The 24,368-nt window shown below is 42.4% G+C and overlaps 4 protein-coding genes across 4 annotated transcripts; 2 read left to right on the top strand and 2 right to left on the bottom strand.

The window, feature by feature from the left end:
* Positions 1–1,976: 1,976 nt before the first annotated feature.
* On the bottom strand, positions 1,977–6,703 carry LOC128725729 (lysosome membrane protein 2-like). Its single transcript, XM_053819495.1, has 6 exons — positions 6,389–6,703; positions 3,978–4,069; positions 3,686–3,907; positions 3,290–3,571; positions 2,617–3,211; positions 1,977–2,546 (listed from the first exon to the last, which is right to left on the bottom strand). Exons 1-6 carry the CDS (start codon positions 6,564–6,566, stop codon positions 2,323–2,325), a joined length of 1,593 nt encoding a protein of 530 aa, XP_053675470.1. The 5' UTR covers positions 6,567–6,703; the 3' UTR covers positions 1,977–2,322.
* A 2,905-nt stretch (positions 6,704–9,608) lies between these two features.
* LOC128725928 (cytokine-inducible SH2-containing protein) lies at positions 9,609–10,905 on the top strand. Its single transcript, XM_053819702.1, has 2 exons — positions 9,609–10,495; positions 10,576–10,905. Exons 1-2 carry the CDS (start codon positions 9,609–9,611, stop codon positions 10,868–10,870), a joined length of 1,182 nt encoding a protein of 393 aa, XP_053675677.1. The 3' UTR covers positions 10,871–10,905.
* A 562-nt stretch (positions 10,906–11,467) lies between these two features.
* On the bottom strand, positions 11,468–15,094 carry LOC128725496 (ubiquinone biosynthesis protein COQ9, mitochondrial). Its single transcript, XM_053819248.1, has 4 exons — positions 14,981–15,094; positions 11,948–12,621; positions 11,653–11,862; positions 11,468–11,586 (listed from the first exon to the last, which is right to left on the bottom strand). Exons 1-4 carry the CDS (start codon positions 15,027–15,029, stop codon positions 11,548–11,550), a joined length of 972 nt encoding a protein of 323 aa, XP_053675223.1. The 5' UTR covers positions 15,030–15,094; the 3' UTR covers positions 11,468–11,547.
* Positions 15,095–15,618: 524 nt separating this feature from the next.
* On the top strand, positions 15,619–22,565 carry LOC128727461 (F-actin-uncapping protein LRRC16A). The gene is made up of 18 exons (XM_053821377.1): positions 15,619–15,655; positions 16,363–16,460; positions 16,525–16,575; positions 16,695–16,823; positions 16,930–17,013; positions 17,109–17,497; positions 17,565–17,662; positions 17,778–17,965; positions 18,047–18,124; positions 18,198–19,084; positions 19,156–19,408; positions 19,478–19,653; positions 19,722–19,884; positions 19,964–20,035; positions 20,430–20,691; positions 20,776–21,549; positions 21,611–21,670; positions 22,506–22,565. The coding sequence occupies exons 1-18, from the start codon at positions 15,619–15,621 to the stop codon at positions 22,517–22,519; spliced, it is 3,813 nt and encodes a 1,270-aa protein (XP_053677352.1). The 3' UTR covers positions 22,520–22,565.
* Positions 22,566–24,368: the final 1,803 nt, after the last annotated feature.

The raw sequence follows: 24,368 nt of genomic DNA on the forward strand, positions 1-24,368 counted from the left end.
ATCTAGCAGGCTTGGTTTTAAAGGTTCATTGGCTGTGCCAACGTGACAACCCGCTCACGATCGCCACGGTAACCGTTACTATCGCAGAAGCGCTACGACCGCGACCGATATTTTACATCCGTAACGGGATTGTGAACTGCCAAAAACAAAACCAAACGGACGCCAAACACGTTACTACACCGCCACCTTCACCTTCGCATAACCAACCACACGCACTCTCTACGTCTAGCCGCGCGCGCGAGTACAAGAAAAGGGCATAAACTTAACGCAGTCAAAGAAACCGCTAGAGCGCGCGTGTGTGTATATGTGTGTGGATGTGTGACTCTCTCTTCCGCTCACTTTGGTCTCGAGACTGACTTCCGAACGCGTCGAGTTTAGTCAACTGACTGAATCGGCCGCGTTTGCTTGCGATCGAACGCGATCTTCCCTCCCCCTTCGAGCGCTTTGTGGGGGCTGACCACACGGCATGGATTATAGTTTTTAGCTCCAATCTCCCCGCCAAAATAACCCTTCGAAGTTAACGTGCGCTGGAAGCGATCGCGATCTTGCGAGCTTTTTGGGCGATGACGAACGATGCTGTATCGATTAAATGTTAAGCTTTTGCATCTCGTCAAGTTATGTGGTCATCTCGAAAGCATTTTTTTTTTTTGAACGCCTGAAGCAGACATTTTGCGTTTAACGGCACACTAAAGGGTTAACCGCGTGTGGTCAGGAACTGGCTTTCAAATTGGCCAGCCTGTGCAGGAAGCTACGCATGCGGATGTGTGTACACATATGAGACTTTCGTTGCTTTTTTCTTCTACGTTTTTCTTCACTTTGCTTACAGTTGTTTTTGGTTTCGACCTCTCGTAGAAAAACCACCGATGCGAGTCACCAGAAGAAGATGGATCAGGATGCTTAGCTTTTTGCTATCGTAGAAGAACGTCCCAACAATAGCTGCACCTCCCCGACGTGCATCAGGGCTTCAGGGTGGAAGCGAAAATTGAAAAACTTTTTAGAACACCACCTCCACGTGACCACGCGATATGAACACGTAATGAATAATCCAAAAATGTTAATATTTTCATGGTGAAATTACACACCGAACCGAAAACAGCAAACCGACAACGAAACGATCGTCCACTCACCCACGTGAAATTAGTGCGCACGATACGGCGACACGAAAGAGAGAAAAATGTCGGCACGAGTGTTTTAGAAAGGTTAGTAAATATTGATAATGCAAATTGTATGCACGTTTGAAAGTGCCAGCTAGCTTTTCGTGGTTGGGCGTGTACGTCGACGTGTTGAGTCGCATTTTTCGTGATGCACACCGCAGAAGGCTCATGTATCTCCGTTTGAGTCATCATCAAACAGTCTTCAGTAACGCTACGCTGCAGAACAATCTACAACAATTAGCAGGGTGCTCGCATCAAACGCATCGTCGGTATCAACGGATTGTACCTCGGCAAACAACCGGGACACCTTTTTTGTTTTCTTTCCAATCGAACAATGCGGAGCGAAGCAAAGCCGTGCAAAATTAATATCCACACAACCGCAACGAATTTGTTTTATTGCTTTGATTGAAGTACGTCGCTCACGGCAAACGGCTTAGCCATTATCATTATCTATTATCAGACCGCCACCGAACGGTTCTCAGCGGCGGGATGAACGGGGCTTTGTAATACGCAACAGGTGATGCATTCCGCTCCGCATATCAGTTGCAATCGGCTGCAAAACGGTGCACTGCAGCGCAGCGAAGCACGTTCTGAAATCAGTTTCTATCGTACATGCATATCGTCGATCGGTGAGAGCAGCAGCAGGAGAGCCAGGAAGAGGATGATGATCGTAGTATATTAACGCTAGCCGAACGAGAGCGGGGATGTAGGGTGTAGGAAGTGCAAGCTAACTTACAAGACGAAATGAAAAAAAAACCCGACTGCTGCGTAAAACGTAGTCTCTATCCTAGTTCCTACTAACTGGCACATGCAGTTGCGCACTAACGCACGAGAATAACTGGTAATGGGATTGTGGGAACAACGCCCGATCTAAGAAGAAAAAAAAATGCAATCGTCTAACGAGCCGCTGGTAGCTGCATATGAAACAACCTGCTATCTCTATGTTCAAACAATGTGCGCGTGTTGAACGCACCAAACCTATGCTGCTACGGGAAGGCACGGTGAATGGTAGAGCATTGCCAGCTTGTCCTGGCAATGTCCATCAGTCGTGAGTATTCGTGTTGCAGGGCTGCAAGGAAGCATTCAAGGCGAAGCTTTCCTGCTATGAAGCGATGATCGTGCCTTTGTCGTCGAGCCTGGCGAAGCTGTTTGCTGATCGTCGGTTTGTCTATTTCTTCTCTAAGCTCCTTGTACCATAGTAGCACTTCGCGATCAGCAGCACCAAGGAGAGGACGACAAATACTAGCGTAACGACGCGGAGCGACATCTGGATGGCGTTGGCACTGTACGTGCTGTGGTAGATCATTTCTCGTAGCTCATCCGAGATCACGCCAGGAACGACCTCTAGCCAGATCACCGGCAGGTACTGCCCTTCAGCGAACTTTTCCAGCCCTGTAGGAATGCCACCGTATGCAGGCATGAGAGGAAACGCTCTAAATCCCGATCTGCTGCTCAGACTTACCTGAAACCATCGATGCTTTCTGCACCTGTATGTTGATCTGGAAGCGGGAAGCTCCGTCGATCGGGAAAGCCAACCGTGGGTGGATGTCGGCGTACGTTTCGTGCAGTTCCTGTTCTGGCTTGATGCCGTTGATTGAGTTGATCAGCTGAGGATCGCCGGTGTAGAAATGCGGAAACGAGGCGAAAATGGGCGCTCCCATCGAGCAGCCGGAGATGTTGAACAGGCCACTGGGGGGGCACGATCCCGACTCAAGATGGCAGAAGCAATGATTTGGCAGGTGTTCGTCGGGATGCGAGAATACATTGTTCGGTATCTTGTAGCGCCACGCCGGAATGCCGTCTAGAGCCGTCACCTCACTGTCGTAGGCGAGAGGAAACTTTCGACAGAGGGACTTAATGAACACATGCAGCGGCTGCTTGCGGTCCATCAGGTGTGGGGGGAACTGCGACCCATCGGTGCCTCCCACGTTATCGCACTCGTCGGTATGCCATAAGTCAAACCGTGGCTTCCCGTCCATTTGCTTCATGAGGGCCAGCTCACGCAGACTGTTTACTCCCGAGTAGATAGTAAAGTTCTCGGCACTGGTCCCATTTCGCTGCGTGGCAAGAAGATAAATATTCAATTATTGGCTTTGATCTATCCTACGTGTACAACCCATCATGAACAGTCTTACCGTCATGAGCATTCCAAACGTGGGAGAAATGTCGGAATCGAACATGGACTTAGCCATGTCCAGCAAATCGTCCTTGTATCCCCAGAGTAAGGACTCGACTGGTTTCTTTGTGAATGCCCTCGAACCTGCCGAACTGGCAGCAACGTTGAACGTGAATTGCTTGAACGCGCCCTCCAACCGTTTCTTGGAGACAGCCGTAAGAAACACTACGTCCGGTACCACGACCTGGTCGTACGGTTTTCCTTTGGACTCCTCCGGCAAGTACTGTATGTAGCGGTGCTCCTAGCAATATAAACGAGTAACGAAAAGTGCGTTAATATCACAATCTATTGTCATGAAACCAAATGCATCTATTTACATACACTAGGGTATATACTTAGATTTATATGCACCTACCCGATACGAAATAGTTCCATCGTTGTTATGCACTACTTGCACCTTTTCAGCCGTCTCTTTGTAGACGAACGGGCCTAAGTCTTCCACAGTTAGTTTGGAATCGTTCCCGGCAAGAAATTGCTCAGCATTGGTGTAGTTAAAAACGTGCACCTTAAGTAAAGGATATACTGGTGGCCTAACCCACCAGTCTGCTGCCGTAGAATTTGGCCTAAGTATTAAATTCTAGAACGCGTGTTAACAAATTAATATGTGTCCACGGCGTTGAGATCACAGGCAATGTTAGGTTGTTTACCTCTAGTAAGGAATTATTGTACATGTTGGTACACCACATAATGAAAAATCCCACAGCGCTTGCCACAAATACTGCGAACAAAACAGCAAGTACTGAAATGAATTAAAAGATAGTAGAAATTTATTTGTTGATATCGCAGGTTATAAATTTTATGTAAAAAGCTTGAGCGTCCAATACTTTGGAATATACATAGTTTGAATCGATAGATATGAATAGAATTGGCAATTTTATGTGTATCGACTATATATGATTTTCGACGATGATAGATTGATATTTGAATCGACGATGATAGATTTATGGAATATGAACATATTACTTAATTAGCTCAGACAATACGCGATCTTATAGTTTACAATTGGTAATTGCTAAGCCATAAGGTAGCAGTTTTCCATCGCTGCTTGCTCTAAACGGTAAAATTAATCACTACTCCACTCAAAACTTTTACTCCTGTCACTTATTATCCTCCTATCCAACTCATTATCCTGACACATTTCAGGTAAAACTCAACAGTATATTTGCAATGACAAAGACAGACAGTCAGCCATATACATGATATTTTAGCCCAAATTTCATTTTACACCGATCATACATCGCTTGAACCGAAAAATAAATTTAAAAATCATTATTTGAGTGTTTAAAATATGATTAACCACAGGCAAGATGTTAACGTCACAGCGAAGGCAGCCATTAATCATTGATGGCGCTAGATGAAAAGAATCAAATTTATTATCACTAACGCGTGCTCAAAGCCGTGCGTAGTGACCTTTTGCGGCCTTGGTACAGACGGCAAAGCCAGCGACTAGCGATAGACATAGAATCAATTGCTTCACAAAAAGGATTTATTACTATGAGTTTAAGAATCAAACCAATTCTAGATCAAGCAGCCTACCTAAGTTGACTCCCGGCTTTCGAGGACAACATTGGTTTGGACTTTTCCAAGCGCGGTAGAATATTTTGTAACGCTTGGAAGTTAAACACTGTTCGTTGAAAATGCGACATGCGTCGATCACACCCTAGTTGCACGTGTGCCATGTACATTCACTGTGAACACGACTAGCGACCCAGGAGCTTGTCACGCACAAAAGGGTATGTTTCCAATTTCCTTGACATGGCTTTACGGTTCATCGCAAGATCAACGGTTCGTGATAATGCCTTCATGCGCCCTACGCCAGGAAGTACTTTGTACAATGTATAAAAAAGGAATAAAATGGGAAAAATCATACGCAAATTCGAGGATCATGTACTTTACTCCCGTTTATCAGTGGTTCCGGAGGCCCACGTTGTCGAAACGAGCAAAACAATGATTCAAATCCGAACGCGACGTCAAGATCGACAAGATCATCATGGCGGTCTTTGCAAAAAACAAAAGGATACCGAACTGGTCGAAAACTATTGTGGAGCGTTCCATTCCAGTCATAAAGAACTTTTTGCGGTTTAATTAAATTGAATAGCAAAACAAGTTGCTTCCATACAGTTGTGGAAGGTCCAATATAAAGCTCAATACTTCCTGCTAGATTAGGTGACAAGCCAACCTACAAATAACACATCAGCAAAGAAGCAGCTACCACTACGTAACCTGGCTTCCGTTTCATGGCATACGTCGCGTCTGGAATGAAGCTGCGACCCGTAGGCGTAGTTCGTAATCCTTGACCCGCGACGTACTGACGATCATGTTTGGCATCACAAAAATTGATATTGTGGTTGTAAAAAAATCCAAATATGATTACACACGCTGCTGATCGCGGGACAACCGTTGATACCGCGCGCGGAGACTATCGGTTGCCGTATGACGGAACGCTTTTGGGCTATTGGCGCCAGTGTGAGCGAGCTTTTGCATGCGAACGAGGAAAATCGAACCACAACAAATCGGACCGGGTCTCGCGGGCACACTCGCTGTGGAATCTAATGCGGAAGCGAAACTGTACCGAGCGTAAAAAAGAGGAAAATAAAGTACACTTGAAATCACAGCCGCTCAGCAGCGGGAACAGTTCGAGTGAGAGGGTACTCTGCGCCTGGGCGCTAGAACTGAGCGCGATCGTGATACGACCGTTCACGGTGCGACGAACACGCGCAGCTACGTTTCACTTTCGTTGACGGTCCTTTTTTCGGACGCTCTGCGTGATAAATCGAACAGATAAGGCACCAGAGGTCACCGCAGTTCAGTATTCAAATCTGACACTGGAACACCATCACTATTCACCTGCCATCAGCTGCAGAGCACATGTTGGTGTGATGTGGCGCCATACGAAATCTGCAAGCTCGACTATGCAAGAGTGGGATTGGAGCCATGACATTATAGAAGCGCAAGATCCCTGAACTAGTACACAATGTGTATCGTAACTGATCCTTGCCCCACCAATCTGAGAGAGAATTTGATGTGGTACCCGTGGAAATGAACATGCTTGACTCACTAAGTATTCGGAGACACTGGTTTTTTTTGGCAGCTCCACTGGATCGCTGTTCCAGGCCGAGATAGTAAAAGAGCGTATTTAGGGCACTGGTTCTCTTCTTCAGCGGCTTCCGTGTATCAATCTCGGAAGTGGTCGGAATGACCGTTTCGGGGCTATTCAAAGCAACCATTTCGGGCATGTTGGCGTTCAATCGCTGTCCGCGTCGTTCCGGTGCAGCGTACCATAAGAGCAAATCAGCTACAGTGTGAATGCTGAGAGAACTTCCCTCCTATTGTGCCCTTAATCAATGAAACCCCAAGAGCAGCTTATTATCACAGCCCGTGCACTTGTTGACGCGCAACACCAAACTGAAGTCCTTAATCTACTCTATGAGCACTTTTGATGCTTTCTTCCTCTGGCGACCCCGACGTTAACGCACCCTGGTGTAGTGCTACGGCTGCCTGATGTCTTATCTCTGGCAAGAAATGTGTGTGTTCGTATTGGTCAGTTGGGCTGATAGCTGCTGGCTGAAAGAAGAAAGAAATAGCTCAGCTTGGAATTAAGCGATCATCGATTGATGAGCCCTTCATTCACAAACACCACCAAGAACCGTCCCCGTTGTCTCTGCGATAGTACGCAGGAAAGGAACTCTTCTTCGCAACGTGCAGAGCTAGCAAATAGACCAGATCATTTGCCTTCGTTCTATCATAAGCCACGCAAAATTCGCGAAAAGTTTGAATATTCAGTCAGAGCTAGTAAGTACAACATTCGGCATGACTGTTTAGTTATTTTGAAGGACCTTTGCAGTGTTTATGCATATGATAATGAAGTATCTTTTATTTGTACGGAAATTGAATTTGTTATTTTCATTCAAAATTGAATAGTTTTTAATATTCAACATTATTTCGACAATGAATATTTATTACATTTAAACATAGCATAATATGGATAAAAAAGGTAAGGAAGGTGAGAATTCAAGTAAAATTCAAAACAAACTTAAGCTTTTCTGGAGTGTTACAAAAGCATTATTTTGTACATAGATTGTAACATTGATTGTAAAATAAATATATTACTCATTACATCATGAGATTTGAATCATATGTCGTTCAAGCGTCATGAAACAAATTCGAGTAAAATTAGTAAATTGAGCATTTAGAGATATTATTTGGATAAAAGACTATTAACTAAATGCAATACACTTCCATTCCAAAAGGATTGGAAATATAGCAATACAGACAAGCCATCATTGATCTCGATGTCATATCAACTTATTTTATTTTGTTAAAACTGCATACAATCCTTTAGAAGATAAAATAGAAACTGTTACTGTAATTTGCTGTAGAGATTTTTTGTTTTTTTGTTGAGATTTTTTGTTTTAAGAAAGGACAACGCAATGGAAAATGAAAACTAATGAAAACCACAATAATGCATCGTATTGAGCCATACGTTTTCTTCTTTGTCTTCTTATTTTTCTCAAAAACGAATCAACTACAGAGCATTAAGGATGAATCAGTTTTATTTGCCACATAAGGATAACGATTCTGAAACCATAAACAAATAATTCTTAAACTCATGGTGTCCAAAAATCATACGATCACGATCTGAGTTCATCCGTAAAAGAAACGCCCAAACAATAATAAGATTGACGGAGTATGAGGCTCGTTGGTATCACAAATCTTACCTCGTTTAGCACATGATCCTCAACTAAACATCCTAAAACTGTTATTAAATGGTAATGCGAGGAGTGACCTTTCTTGTGGGAGCAGTCTTAGTTCAATTCCACGAAGGCATCTATTGATTTTGCGATATCTATTGATTTAGTTAAGTCTCACTTTAAATGAGTAACTTGAGATTAAATAGCGTTTTTAAATATTGAATAACTCGTATGATTCAGCCAAGGTTTTAATTAGCACTCATTTAAAAGTTATAAATCATTTTTCATCGTTTTACCTTTTGTTGGAGATAATATGTGTATTGGATAAAATATGTCATTCAAAGTTAGTTAGATTAATTGAAGTTTGAACATCGAGTAAAAAACAATGCTCTCTAAAATTTTCCTAATAAAAAGCTAAATTACAAGCAGAGCTATTTCAAGCTCAACACTGCTTGTTCAGATTTCGGATTTACTACCTTTTGATGGTTCATGACGAATCAAGAGTAAATACAGATCTGCGGAATGTATTTCATATATAAATGGGTTATAAAACAACACATAAACTATTATGTGAAATAAGAAATATCAATTCAAGAATACATATCAGTTTCGTTTTCATACATATGATAAGGACCCAGTCGTCAGCAAATATAGAAGTAGTAGAATTAGTAAGCGTCTTTCATCCTTTAGATTTTTAGACAACACTTTAGATGATTCAAACTTTGAACCGGACTCGGTTTCTCAACTAAGTTTTGTAATGAAAATTTAAACTACTCCAGAGCTGACGAAGTGTTTGGAAGACCGCTGCATAGAAAGGTGGCTATAACGGAAAAATCTTAGAAAGCAAATGAAAACTATTTCAGAGTACTACAAACTTTAGCCGTTTAAAACATTGAACGCATTCAATAAAGCTGTTTTTTGTATATGATGATCCTTGTAATAATTTTTTTGCCAAAATCGACTCCCTCTCTATCTCTCGTTCGCCAGCTTATGCCTAATACCCATATACTAAATCATAAAGGGCTTTAATGACTTATATTTCCTTCTTGTATAAAATATCTTCCGAAGTTGTAAAGCTTATTGTAGCACGGCTACCTCACAATATAAACCTTTACCTAATGTTGCGGAGAAGCATACGTCAACAACAATGTCAGAATAACAAGACTTTCAAAACAAAACTGTAAATTGTTTACTAATTCTTAATCAAAATTGTATCAAAACGATTAATGTAAATTGTTATAAAATCTACACCGTGCGTAAGATGACTTAATTTTCACTTGAATTCACTCCAGTACTAAGGTTTAAATAAAAAAGAACGTCAAAGCTGCATAAACTAGTCAGCTCGGAGCACATCTTGCAGACAAAAAAGAGGGAGAAGAAGGAATAGTCTAATATTTTTCTTTGCCTTCATCCACACCAATGGCTCCGACGTAGACTACGATGTAGTTGTAGCAGACAGTGGCTAGAAAAGAAAACGAAGCAATTCCCAACTCTGGTGCTCAAAAGATAAATCTGTGTTAAATGTGAATTATATTCAGTTTCTGTGTACTTGCGTTGCTACAATCCGCAAACGGTGATTTACCATTGATGACAATGGAACAAATAGATGGAGTTAATGGAGCAACCAGGACATGCGAGCAAAGCACTCGCGATCGACCAGGCTCGAACAGAATATCGAAAGCAGCCACCGCTCCACGGCCCTCATCAACAGATAGCATTTGCCGTTTTAATTGGTTTCTATCGCTTCGAAGGAAGCGTTCGTCTCCAACGACTGTTGTAGTAGCCACGGCCCACAGCAATAAGAACGATGAAGCTGGAGCTGTCAAGGATGAGTTGTTTACCAGCAATGAAAACAATCACAATAACCAAGATGAGGGCGGAAATGTTTTCTACACCCTGCGCAAGCGATTCCAGAAAAAATTTACGTCGGTCAAAGTGAAAGCATTTGAGCCGAACGTGGCAGGAACACTGGGAGCTCATACTAGCGCTTCTACTGCCAGCACAAACAGCAATAACATCGACACAAACCAGCTCAATGGGCCTACACGGGATGCGAATTCTAGTGTCGATGGCAATGATTTCGCACGAATCGTGATTGAACGGCATACGCAGAATCCGCTGCGGTTCTCGTCACCCAATGCTAATTTACCTGTGATAATGAATAGTAGAGATACTGAACCAAATACAGCCGAGGATGGAAGTGCGGTTCTGGCGTCCGTACTATCGGTACAAACGGCACAAGAGAGCGCTCAAAACATGGATCAAATGATGGCGCAAATGCGCATCGATCTGTTACAGTACGGATGGTACTGGGGTAAACTAACACGTCTTGCTGCGCAGAAGCGACTTGCTCAGCAGGTGAATGGAACGTTTCTGGTACGAGATTCCCAAACCGAACAGCATCAGTTTACCGTTAGCTTTCGAAGCTCCGGAATAACATTGCACTGTCGTATCGACTTTGAAAACAATTACTGGTATGTAGCTGGTCAGCCGAATGGATATTAGACGATCGACGCTACAACGTTTTTTTTAAACGCCAAACGCTTTTTTGTAGGTCATTCTCGGGGCTGACGACGCCAACCACGTATAAAACAATGGTGGATTTGATACAGGATACGATGAAGAAATCCGAGTACGGTGTGATTGGCTATGTTAAGCAGGATTCGATGCTGATGCCTCCGTTTCCTGTGCGCCTGACTAAACCGATAAATCGTTTCTACGAAGTGTCCTCGTTACAGCATTTATGTCGTTTCATCATACGGCAAAAAATTGATGCCATATCAATTGCTCATCTTCCTTTACCAGAAAAGTTGAAGGAATACGTGGAGGAGAACTATTACGATCTCTAGTTGAGCATTTGATATTCGACGAATGTTGTGTAAAGCAAGGCGGGCGGATACAGAATGAGCTATTCGTTTACCAGTGAAATCTAAAAAAAAATGTTACAACATTAACACGAATCTGCCAAATATTCCTTGGACGAAGTAAGACGTTGTGGAATCCGTCAACTGTGCATAACATGTAAACGCGAACTCATGAACCTTTCCTTAGCTGGAATCTTTTCTCGTAAACGTTTCCCTAATGGCATGCTTACTCCGCTACGGTACGCATACCGTCCACTCTAATCATTAGCTGGTAGGTAGATTTCGATGGATGATATATTTGCTATGCTACTATTTTCCATCATAGACGGAATCACACCGTGTGTACATAGATAACAGTCTCTGTCACGATTGTGTCACCAAAGAAAAACAGGCCGAATTAAACAACTATAAAATAAACAATATTGTTAAGCAAAGATGTATTATATTGTTAGTGACTTAAAATTTGTTACACATATCATTCGTTGTTTCTTTCAGTTTCGCTATTATTTCTCTGTTTCAAAATTATGTTTTTATTTTATTCCTTGCTGAACTAGCAAATACCAATATTCATCCATACAGCACCTAGAATACTACTATCCTTATAACGCGAGGAATATCTTCTTTATGGCTTTGAGGTATTGGTCACTTGTACTTCAGTTATATCATCGTCGATCAAAATTAAAACCAAGAATATTACGAGCCTAAAGAAAGGAAAAAAATTGTTTGATAAACCCAATGTTTGGCAAGGTTTGAAGTCGAATGTTTACCGTTGTGAATGCCGACCCAACAGCGTTTTGCAGATGATGTGTAGCATCTTCTGATTTAACCAGAAATCCATGCACCAGATTCGCTTCTTCCATTCGGCGTTCGAGGAATTGCCACGTTTTTTCGAATCCCACCGAGCTGTCCTGCAGCATATACAGCTCCGTTGTTTTGTAGATACATGCTAGCCCTATACGACGGGTGTACCAATTAAACTACCGAAGAGCATGAAAATAAAAGCATCTCGATCAGCATATGCGACAACAGTCATTCTTCACAATGGCTCACGGATTGACTTACATCTACTGAACGGTCTCCGGCGTAGTAGCAAATGTCATCTACTAATGTTAGCAAATTGGCCAAAGAATGCGGTGCGTTCGGTGGTAGTGCCATAAGGCCAAGTGCTTGTGGCCAGTACTTTAAGTATGGTTCTAGCAAGCGCAGACGAAACTCGATCGCTCTGCGAGCGAAATCTGACGGGTTTGGAACCTTTTCGACGTCTACGGTTTGCTGTTTGAGGTAGTCAATTAATTTAAGATTGCTCTGTTTGTAAAAGTGATGAACTAATTCTATTCCACCATTCGGGAATAATCCGTGACTAACGCTGGGGTAGTTCACCGCTTCGGCACCGCTTGCAATAGCCTGCTTCGACCATCCGTGCGACTGTACAAATGCCAAGGCCGCATCCAGAATCATTTCCTTTGTACGCTTCACTTCAGGATCGGACGATTCTTGGTCATTCGATGTAGACGAAAATGTGTTTGTATGAGAACTTGATCCAGTACCAGTAGCACCAGCGCTTTGTTTTGCGAACTCCTGCTCTTTCTTCTCCTCTCGGGCTCGAAAATCATTAAAGCTTTCATTTACGCGTTGGTAAAAATCAGTTGTTCCAAAACACCTTCCGATATTTGTTGCAGGCACCTTGGCGGTGTCTGCGAGGGCGACCGTTTTCGTGCTGGATAGTACATTCCTGCCTAAAAGGGGTACAATGATCAATAACATTGTTTTCTGATAAAGCACATTTAACAATATGAAAGACAAATTTGGAAAAAAAATAAAATAGTAAACCATTTGATTTATTTATGTATTTCAACTCTACACAACATCCATCTCCTGCATCGATTTGCTTTTACTCATGCTTTGCTTTAAATGTTCGATTTCACTATTCACCCTTGCCCAATGGAAATCTAACATATCTAGGCGCAAAATCATCTTCTGGCATAGTTCTTCTTTTTGTTGATGTGACAACACTGAGGGCATCTCTCCATTTATCGTATTAATCGCAATCTGCGGCATTTGATCAGTAGTTGTCCGATGGGCACCTTCGACGGTAGCTTTCAACTCGTTCTTGTAATGCGCTCGGCTCAAATCAAGCGCAGTTCTAAGTTCGAGTAAAAACTCTTTTTCCAACGTTGCAAAGAAGTCCCAAATTTGACTTCTATTAGCTTGATCCGTTTTTAACAAAACCCACAGCGTCGATAATGCACTGATGATGCTATAACTGTTATCTAATAAATCAGTCTGAGCTCCTTGTTTCAATATGCATACGTGGTTTGTGAGCATATCCTGCAGAATATCGCCGCTATACCATCGGACGAGCGACTCTTTTTGTGCTCTGTGACGAATTTCTTTGAAAACAAGATCCTTATACACGTTGATGGCATACGATCGTACCGAATCATCCTCGAATTTTTTCAAAATGTGAGATATAATTGTGTATCGACCTTCATCGTCGAACTTATGAATGTACTCAGTAAAAACATTTATGCCTATCTCTCGGTTGCGTACACTTGCTGAGCGCTCTAGCGCGCGAATGAAACGCTCACAAAATGAACTATGGATTGGCGAATCTAAATCCCGTGAATTAAGCGTTAACTGTTGCAATAGTTTCACTAGCCCTTGAGCCAATCGAATGCCTTTGAAATAAACTATAGTACGTTCGTTACTCAACAGTACCGAAACGTGGTACAATCCTGCTTCGAATATGTAACGGGAATCATATATCTGTGGGCTACTGGCTGGTAACAAATTCTCCGCTAGCAGCATATAAAACAGTAATGCAAGACCCTCTGACGTGTACGTAGAGGTGTTCATAAAACAGTCGTTACCAAAAAACTGTTCATTTTCGTGATCCTGTTCGTGGGGTATAATTTTCAACCTTTTCTCTCCGTATGTTAGCAAGAAAAGAGGATCTTGGAAGAGTGTTACAAACATTGAGATCATATCCTCGGCCACCTGAATGGAGTAGCTTTTGCCAACTAAAAGCAAAAAGATGATCAGTGAACTATATCATGTGGGGTGAAAAATCCCATTACCTGCTAGCTTGTGCGGGCGTCTAAGCGTGTTTCTGGGCTGTTCAATCCTTTGCAGCTGAAGAAAGGGAAATAGTTTTCCTATCAGCCGTAGCATGAAGCAAACCAGCACATTTTTCTGTGTCACGCTAGTGTCGTAGTAAATGATTGTTGCAGGTTGATTTAGGTGTTTAGCGATTGGCTCCAGAAAAAGCATTAACGTGATGTACAACTGAAGCATCCTGCGAATCGATTCTTCGCCTTCAAGAAGAATCTCTTCTTTTTCGTCCATATCCTTGCTCAGCACACTGGGCAACTCGATTTTATCGAGGTATTCGATGATGGTGCTAAAAACCCATTCCAAGCAGCGAGCCCGTTTCAAGGGTAGTCGCAAAATAGCTACTTGCAACGACTTCAGTAGACTTGTGAAAACTTCGTCACTTGTAGTAGAGCGAATCTTTTCCATCAATTCGTACAACACCTCCGCAGGACTGCACTTTTGCGCCAAGCGGTTCAACAGTGCTTCTGTGGTAGCGTACAAATCAGGTTTATTTTCAGCGAAATCATCCGTCAAGTTGTTGCTAATCAACGATACGAATTCCATCGTCTGCCTCATTATTGCCTCGTCATTTCCGGGATCGGCAACAATTTCGAGAGCTGATTTGTATTCTCCAGCATCCAGCTTTGCCAATACCGTTTCGAGCACATCCATCGCAGAAAAGCCGGCAAGTGAAGAACCGTAGTGAACTAGTGCTACTCGGTTGCCCAACAATATGCAACACACTTCGACGCAGTTAAATTACAAATTTTTATGACGTGTTATGATTGAATCAAGTTGCTTGGATGATTTTCTAGCAATGTGTAAATCGTGGTACGCAGCGATCCACTACATTTCGGGTAATTTCACAACATACTTTCACCATGCACCCAAAACCATCGTCAATGCGTTTGCATTCTCCGCATGTAAACGGTCCAACGAATGTCACTTGCTTATGAAACAGAGCATTTTTATTCACACACCGTCACACGCAGCAACACTTACCTACACTACAGCTTGACTGACGAAAACGACAAATTAATCGAGGAAACATAATTTACGAATGCCTGCTCGTATCACCTCTGAGCTGGATTTAAAAATTTCGAATGATCTCTGGCACAGTCACACAGATCACAGGAGGTAAGTCCCTAATGATTATTCGTATTGGATGCAGTATTTGACAGACAGGCAGGCAATCGCAATTGGGAGCAACCCGTCGTACCAAACATAACGCAGAGTATTATTTAATTTAACAAAGCATAGAAACAACTACTTGAAATGAACAGTTTTCTACAGCCGCTCTTGATGAAGAAGATGGATTCGTAGTATATATTCTAGCTGTACTGCTACCAATGATTTGTACGACCAAATTCAACTACAGCTGCCAAATTGTATTTCAATATGGCTGCCAAAATTATCAAAGACCCAACCTTCGCCAGTGCATTGTAGAATTATCAAAGATGGTTGTCAGACGATTTTTTTTGTTAAACGGGTTGTCTATGAATTTGTAATCACTGCACCCTATTTGCACGTATAATTGAGCCGAAATTAGAAAGCCAAAATCTGCGACCGATATGTAGGTGTAATCAGTGCGGTGCGAAAATCTTTGCAGATTCGTTCACATCATTCCATGTGGCTTCAGAATGTCGACCCGTTCGCAGCTGACGAAAGATCTAAACGGTAAATAATGCTTCCGTAGGAAAATATTTACACCCAGATCGTGATTGAAAAAGAACCAAAATACAGAGGATTAATCGTCGAAAGATATCAAGGCTTAGCGCAAGCAATATAAGCTGCATGACGGACTAGCAAGTTAGATAAAAAACGATAATCAAATCTATGATGAAGACGAGTGCCATGCTGAGAAACAATGCATACAGGACTTCCGCGAAACCGTGAAAAGCCACAGCCCTTGTACCTTGAATGCACATTGAGTCATACTGAGGTTTGAAAATTCAATCAACGAGCTCGCATTTTATTGTTGTTCCACTTCGCGTACTTTTCGAGCTAAGATGATACCGGTGTAAATTCCGTAACCAATACCAACTTGGAGTTCGAGTGATATCATATCGATTCACTGATAAGACATGTTCAGTTATAGGATAATTTTCAAGCTATACTACGTTACCGTTTAGTCTTGGCAGGAAAAGAAAACAGTCAATATGCTTTCGAAGAGTCGTAGTGATGTTTCGGTGGTTCAAATTCTCGGCAATGCCGAAAAATACCTAACAAAAGTATTGAGTCTAATTTACTTGAGTGGCAATAAAAATATAACAGGTGATACAGAATTAGTTTTGCCTAATAGCTGGTCATTAGCATCACAAACACATTTCAAATGATGAATTTGTTTTCAACGTTGATCTAAATATGTATTTTATCGTTTACAGAGAGTGTGAAAACACTTCTTGGACGCCACACCAAAATTTTGGTGAAGTATATGGTAAAACTAGAAGTGAAAAGTGATAAAACAGAGAACAGAGTTTTGGTGAGTATGTCGTCTAATTCAAATTACAGTGTTTTAAAAATGATTAACGCAAATCTGTATTCAGGTTTTCACACCGGTTCGAGTGTATCTGCTTACAGCCAAAGTACCGACGAGGGTAAGTTTTTTTTGTACCACCTTGTACTAAAGTAGCTTATCTTGCTACATGCCGTCAGATTCGATAAGGGTGGGTTAATGCTAAACTAACGTATCACATATCTCCTATGCCACCTGCAGATAGACTGCCATTTTCATTATTTGGATATACAATCGATTGAAAGTCGAAAGCCAACTCATTTTACGATAACCACCAATGACAAAACTTATTCCTTTTCAACAATTGGCGATGCTGGAAGTTTTACATCGGTAAGAGAATGGGTGTAGTGTCTTTCTAGTCGATGATTAATATATTAATTCAAATCTGGTTTACCACTTCATACGCTGTATTTGTGTGTGCGGATTTTTTTTGTAGAATGCCGACGTAATCTTGACGGATTTATCATCTGCAATTAAGCAGATATTTCCCACAGTCCCGCTGCGGTATATAATTCGTAAAGTAAGTCTAAACATAAATCTTGATATACGTATTAGACTGCATTTTTGATGACATTACGTGTTAATTATTGCAATAAATCATTCCTTCTTCTGTAGATCGATGTGAATCCAGTGGAGCGTACTTCCATCTTCTCAGACGAACTGCGTCCATCAGATCCGCGTAATGTGGGCCCGTGCGGTGGGTTTAGCATGCAGTACGCTTGCATGTGTGATCTACATGCAGTCCAGTACCGCGAGGAAGTTGCCTGGGACATCGACACAATTTATTTGTCGCACGATGCGCGAGTTCTAAATCTGCGCGACTTCGATCACCTGGAGCAAAAAGATCTTATGGCAATAGTGGCTGCACTCGAGTACAATACGTTTTTCCGTGGATTAAAAGCATCTCACACACGCTTGTCAACGGAAACGCTTGAACGGGTGCTGCAGATACTGCGACGATCTCTATGGCTTGAAGAGCTGCACTTGGAATCACTGGGATTAAAGTATGTGTGTCAATAGCCCAATTCCCGAGCGAGTAGACTAATTTGTACGCTTCACCCCTTTCTATAGGTCTGACTTTATACATAAGCTAGCTGTTGCTGTGATATCAAATTCTGCACCTGCATTGCGATCAATCGACTTGAGCCATAATGTAATTGAGGACAAAGGTAAGTTGGTAGTATTTTTGTTCTGTGGATGTCTAAAGCTTTTGCTGTTTTAAATGTTTGATGGATGTAGATATGAATTAATGAATTAAACAACTCAATTTTTGAAATTTTCCAGGAGCTACACACTTGGCTGGACCAATAGCAAAAATGTCCAAGGGGTTTTCCAAGCTAGCTCTCGCACATTGTGGCCTTACGGCCAAGGGTGTCAATCAGCTAGCACATTCGCTTTCATTGAATCAAAATATCTCGAGCTCACTGACGTATCTCGACCTAAGCGGTAATATTCTCAAAGACGACGGAAATGTAGCGTATCGTTACTCTAAGGAGATCAATATTAGTCAGATTGTTGGTTAAGTCATGTTTTTTTTTGTTTGTATTTTGTAGAATTTGTACAACTTTTTGGCTCAACCGAATGTTATCGAACATTTGGATATCTCTCGAACCGATACAACGTTGGAAAGCGTGAGTGTTACTGTTATGGGCACAGTATTATTGCTTTCTTATGTGTTCATGTGTATTGTTATATTTTTTTTAGGTATTTGGTGCTTTATTGCGTGGTTGTGCCACACACCTACTCCATTTGAACGTATCGCATAACAACTTTGGCACGAAAAAAGGCAAAGAAATACCACCCTCGTTCAAACAGTTCTTTACGAGTAGCTTGAGCTTGAAGCATCTCAACATTGCCAGCTGCAAGCTCCCGTTGGAAGCTCTGAAGCACCTACTGCTTGGGCTCGCCTGTAATGAATCAACTGCAGGGCTCTATCTGGATCTAAGTGGAAATTCGCTTGGGTCGCAAGGGGCTCACGTGCTCGAATCTTGCATTCACGGTGTGCGCGTACTGGCCAGTCTGGATATTAGTGACAACAATATGGATTACGAGCTGGCCCATGTGTTTACCGCAATCGGCAAAAACCCATCGATTCGTTCACTCTACATGACAAAATGCTTTGCAGGCATGAAATTGAAGCACATTGGCACGGTAATGGATTCGCTGGTAAACCTGATTCAGAAGGAAGACTTTCAGCTGCAAGAGCTAGTGCTGGCGGAAAATCGTCTCAAAACAGATTTGCACAACTTCATCAACGCGCTTGGTAGCAACCAGCATTTACAAATGCTGGATATAACGGGAAACTTGATGGGAGACATCGGTGCCCGGTTGCTCGCTAAGGCGTTACAGATCAACAATAAGCTGAGGACGATTGCCCTAGATCGAAACAATATCACACTACAGGGCTACGCAGATATAGTATATTCTCTGGAGAACAATTTTTCTGTGCGCAACATGCCCTTTCCATTGCATGACATTGCACCTTGTTTGAAGCAACATCCTGAGCGAACTGACGTGCTTATGAGAAAAATGCAGGAACTATTGTTCCGCAATGGCAATGGATTCCAGCGTGCTCATGGACAAGGTTTTCGGTAAGAGATGATGAAATTTATGAAGAAGTCTTACTATACGCAGCCTCCTTTGTTGTTTTTTTTTCTCGTAGCCTGCAGCATGGATTTTTGTTGTCATCTACTCATCAGGTGTTGGATAAGCTAGTCGCCGAAACGCAAGAAACCATGTCATCGCGTCAGTGCTCTCTCGATGGTAATTTATCTCGCCTTCTTGAGGATGCCGAAAATTGCAAACAGCTTCTCCCTAAGCTGCAAGAGTCCGTGCGATGCGATCCCCATCCGATAGAGGTGCGCCTGGGAAAAATGAAAACTGAGCTGCACCAGTCCATTAAGAGTTATCTTCAGGTGAGAATTAACGGTATACAATACGTTATAAGGGCTGCGCATCAAACGCAGATTTTCTTTTATTTCCAGGAAACAATGGAAACGATGTTACGTACCGGTATCGAGCAGTGTCCAAAGACGCTTGGCTCTCAGGTAGTTCTGACCGAATTGCGCAAGGGATGTGAAGAACGGTTGACGATTTCAGAAGAATTTCTACAGTGCTGCTTCGTAAATAGTGCCGGTGGCGAAGTCATGAATCGTATAAGGTACATTGGCGGATGTTTCTTGAAATAGTCCATGTAATGGTTCTTGTTCATATCTCTTGATTCGGCAGTGAGGTAGAACAATCGTTAGCCAGCCTAATATCTGACCGAGCAACGGATGAGGTGCTGGAAGCATTGACGCGCTATCGTAAAGGTCTAGGTATTGCAGAGGGGCCGCTCGGTTATGCGGACGATTTACTTTCCTTAGACGGTATCAAAAATAATTCTAGTCAGGTACATCTCCACTGTGCAATAGAAGTAAGAAATGGTACTCATTTGAATTATTCTTTATAATCTTTCGTTGGCGGGTTAGAGCACCGAGCCGATAGCAAATTTTGAACTGAGAGGCTTAGATTTACCGAAACTGGGACTGGATTCTCCAACGGTAAGTTTTGCTCATGTGTGAAGCGTTATTAAAAAAATCGTCATTGTTTCATCATAATCTACCATCGTTCCAATTCATTCCACATTTTCATCGATTATTTTCATCCCACTTTATACCACCAACACATCGCACACATTCGACAGAAATTGGAATACCTAAACCTAGTGAGTATAACAGAATAGTGACCTCTACCTGTTTGCATGCATTACGAGCCCAAAAGGAAATTGGCTTTCAAGTTTTAAGCTTAAGTTGCTCCTGCGCCCCCAACTGCATGAACATTCCACCCTTTTTGCTATCGCCCTTGACCGTTATGAATTTTATTTGTTATACTTCACTACTACAGTGTTGTAGGCTATTGAAGAATGCGTAATGGAATTGTTATGTGTCTCTACAGGCCACGCCTCAACTGCAACATAAACGGCGCTCTATTGCTAGGAAGGTGCGACCACAGTCCGTTGTGGGCTTAGGCGTAGAAAACCTAAGCCTCGCTAACATACCTGATGTTACCGAGACGTCAATATCGAGCATTTTGCACAGCAGCAGCAATAATAGCGGATCGAAGAACTATGAATCACCAAGTATGAAGGAGGACGAGTGCTGCGACTCTATCACGGAACTTCCAAGTCAATCACTCACGCTGCAGCATCTTGTTAAAGGTAGATAGCCGCTCGATACCTACCTATTAATCATCCACGAGTTGCCCCTGAATTTTTAATCGTGATTGTTAAATCATTCATCAGGACGTCCGAAGCGCGCGAAAACCCGAGCCCCGAAAAAAGCAGTTCCTACGGACAACGTAGTGACAACGGGAACGGTTGTAAATGAAGGAATAGAATCCTTCTTCCGACCTGGTTCGGCTACTCCATCGACGCTGACTCCACTAGTTTCGCCGACCTCGGAGGAGTGCAGCTCTTTGAGCTTTGTCGACAGCCCCACCCTGAGTCGGGATGATGGTGGACGTTTCAGTAACGTTACATCAGGGGAAACGACACCAATCTTGGAGGAACGCAAGCCACTGAAGCTAGATCGTTCCTCGCCGTTGCTAAAAGGTGTGAACTGGACGTCGCGTTCGCGGTCCTCTGACAACTTGGAAAAAGTGTCACCATCGGTGAATCGTAAGTCACCGCTCGTGAAAGCTGCGACTGAGGTCGTTGAAACACCAGAACGCGATTCTCGACCCGTGGGTGTCACCTCCATTACTGGAAGCAAATCACCCAGCAATGAATCGGTTCGTAGTCATCACGTAGAACCGTCACAAGGCTCGTCCAGACTTGGCAACGGTACTGGTCAAAAGACTCCAATCATTTCGCCGAAACCCCGCCCGTGGTCGGTGCTAGGTCATGAGTCGAAGAATGAGTTTAACGAATCATCGGTCGATAGTATTGACACCGATGGAGATCTGGTGCTTATTTCCGGTCAAACACCTGGAGGATCGATAGTGGGCATCACGCCTGGTGCAATAAGTACAGCAGCAGCCGGCGCAACGGGTGGAAGCATACTGGGAATTACACCTGGTAAGTATCTCGTATTCGTTGAAATTCAGAAAGCGTTTGTTCAATTTTTGAAACATTTTAGGAGCCGTCATTGAGAAAAAATCCGTTAGAGACATGGCAGCCGGGTTGAACAAGCTTGGAGGTAGGATTCGCTTCATCAATGAATGTATCATCACGTTTAGTTGCATGTTAGATGTTGATTTGATTGTTTCTTTTCTATCTTTTGTTTTATTCTATGTTTTATTTGACAACACGTTTCCACACGATCTTCTATGCGTACCACGTCACGATCGTCCTTATCGTTTGTTTATGCACGTTGTGTTCTTGTAACTTGGATGGCATGATAATTCTCTTCGCCATATTTGCCAAGCAGTAGAACTCGAGCGTAATTCGTTAATGAGAAGCTCGACTACCTCGTTTTCGGCGTCGACAGGGATGCGCACGTCTCCGTCCTTACTGCTGGGTCGAAACAGTCAAAGAAATAGTAGCATTATCAGTAGTAGTAGTAGCAATAGTATCAGTCCGAATAGCAGCTTTAAGAGTAGTGATTCCATCACAATCGAGACAGAAGTGAGCGATTCTGCTGCTCGAAATCACGAAGTCACTGGCATAGCCAAAACCATCACTGGTTCTAATACTGCAACAGCTACCACCGCTGCACTCAAGGATGAATCGACCATAAAGCGCATTGTGGCTGGCAAGAAAATTACTGCTTTGTTTGAGGTTTGTTATCATCAGTTTGGAAACTATTTGCTCTATCATCATCCTCATTTATAGATCTTTACTGGCTCCCATCACATGATTAACGCCGCATACATTTGAATTTAACCATTTCACTATTTGCTAGTGTTTTTGCTCGAAATAACTATCCTGAATGCTTTTCCATTTTGTCAATCACGCTGCTGTTTTGCGACGTAGTTTGCTGTTTCGATCATACGTCAATTTTTTTGTTTAATTCAATGTTTTTACCCATACAGGAGACGCTAGTTGAAGGCCTGCAAAAATCGTCACGAAAAACCATGTATAGGGAATCGACCGTCTACAAGGATGAGGACACGGTTGACGTGTAGCCTGTGCAGCGCTGCAAAATTTTAATATATGGACTCAATCAAATCGAAACCATTTCATAATTCATTTTATATCTGTGCGCTTTTAAGTATTCCCGAGCTTGGATGCGCTTATGAAAGCTCAGCTAAACATCACAAGGGACTGGAGAACTTCAAGCAAAACAAATGAAACGAGGGAGATATTGGGACGAATGATATTTAGATACGGCAGAAGAGAGAGTTCCAGCGCAGGAATGCGTTCTTCGTTGGTTTCCGCCATCATTTTTACGTTTGTTTGTTTTTGTTGATTAATTTTTGTACGTCCATTTTAACACACTGTGAATCGCACGAAAGACTCCGTTCTATGCAACCCGGAAAAAAGTATTATGTTTACTAAAGAATACGATAACGACGTGCACATGCGTCTGGATGCGTCCGTTCGTTTTGCTTTTGCGAATGTCTGGCGCGTTTTATTAGCTTAATTTAATTCCATAGCTCTACTATTGCCACTCGACACGGTAGCTCATTAAAAGACTGTTATTACTGTCCTCCAATTTTGGCCACGGAACGGTGCGTTATTAGAATCTATCTGGTATATGATATGAACTTGTTTGCCTACTTTTTGCCTCGTAAAGGCCACTTTTTTAGAAGGAATGTTAAAAGTCTTACAGTAAGGTATAGAATAGTATTCATTCCAATGGGTAAACATGATACGAGTGCAGGTTCACATATGAATGGCAGGGAAATAGGCAAGGCGGTGTGCAGCAATATTCCACATTATATTCGTTCACGGACGCACCTTGTCTGCACGGGAGATATGGGAGATGGCCTAATAAGGAGCCTCGTCATCCGTTTGCACCCTCTTTCATCACACTGCCCGTACACGACAAGGAAAGAGGTAGACCTGTGCCAAAACACGCAAATATGAAGCAGAATAGCAAATGTAAGAGACTAATAGTGGGTTAACCAGTGTCTAGCGACATCGATAATCGTATATAATTGTCATGGCATCGAGTATAACACGAGTAACAACCAACAAAGGATAGATTACAGTAGATTAGATCACACATTTAGATCAATTACACCTTTGAACAATACAATTCGAGAATGTAACACGGTAGATGGTTTGATTTCATTGATAGAGGACGAGAACAAGTAAGCGATTGATACGCTCCGTATAATCCCTTTCCTAACTCCCGGAACAGTAAGCGATTTCCGATGGTCTATGCTACTGGAAAATCGTAACAGCTCCATAACATAACATTCCCGCGTAGCTGTCGCGCATTGCACGCGTGCGGCATTAGGGCCAACAACGAAACCGGTGTCTTCCTGCGACACCCTTTCAATAGGAGGTACACGTTAATACCATTCGTATGTAATCTGCCGTAGCCTAGGCCGTTGTGGGTCAGTTCGATTAAATAAAAAACACGGAGTGGAACTGCTTCCACTTTGCACTAATAATTATCTGCGTTTATAATTGTCAGGTTGAATTGAGAATACGTCGTGGTTGAATAGCAGTGATAGTTTCTTGACGAAACGATAATCCGTAGGAATCAGTCTACGCAATAGAACAAATCGAAATTTTCCTTCAGGTTCGCTACCTTGTTTTCAAACTGTTATTTACGGGTGGAAAAGTTTGTGATGTATTTCATATCTCATACTAGTTAACTCCTTTCTCTCTTCTGCCCGTGTCTTTTCTCCGTTAATATCCTTCCATCCCTTGTACGCGCTGTTGTTTCTTGGCATCAATTGTTGTGGTTTTCAACGAATATATGTGTTGCAAACATCGCGTAT

The sequence above is a fragment of the Anopheles nili genome, chromosome 3, assembly GCF_943737925.1.
Source record: "Anopheles nili chromosome 3, idAnoNiliSN_F5_01, whole genome shotgun sequence".
NCBI lineage: Eukaryota > Metazoa > Arthropoda > Insecta > Diptera > Culicidae > Anopheles > Anopheles nili.

Coding starts and splice junctions, on each gene's coding strand:
- LOC128725928 (XM_053819702.1), top strand. CDS start 9,609: ATGACAATGGAACAAATAGATGGAGTTAATGGAGCAACCAGGACATGC. Junction 10,496..10,575: donor GACTTTGAAAACAATTACTG/GTATGTAGCTGG, acceptor GCTTTTTTGTAG/GTCATTCTCGGGGCTGACGA.
- LOC128727461 (XM_053821377.1), top strand. CDS start 15,619: ATGTCGACCCGTTCGCAGCTGACGAAAGATCTAAACG. Junction 17,663..17,777: donor TAATGTAATTGAGGACAAAG/GTAAGTTGGTAG, acceptor GAAATTTTCCAG/GAGCTACACACTTGGCTGGA. Junction 19,409..19,477: donor CCATTAAGAGTTATCTTCAG/GTGAGAATTAAC, acceptor TTTTATTTCCAG/GAAACAATGGAAACGATGTT.
- LOC128725729 (XM_053819495.1), bottom strand. CDS start 6,566: ATGCCCGAAATGGTTGCTTTGAATAGCCCCGAAACGGTCATTCCGACC. Junction 3,572..3,685: donor ATGGAACTATTTCGTATCGG/GTAGGTGCATAT, acceptor TTATATTGCTAG/GAGCACCGCTACATACAGTA. Junction 3,212..3,289: donor CGTTTGGAATGCTCATGACG/GTAAGACTGTTC, acceptor CTTGCCACGCAG/CGAAATGGGACCAGTGCCGA.
- LOC128725496 (XM_053819248.1), bottom strand. CDS start 15,029: ATGTTTCCTCGATTAATTTGTCGTTTTCGTCAGTCAAGCTGTAGTGTA. Junction 12,622..14,980: donor TCAGTCAAGCTGTAGTGTAG/GTAAGTGTTGCT, acceptor TACCCCTTTTAG/GCAGGAATGTACTATCCAGC. Junction 11,863..11,947: donor CCGGAGACCGTTCAGTAGAT/GTAAGTCAATCC, acceptor GCTCTTCGGTAG/TTTAATTGGTACACCCGTCG.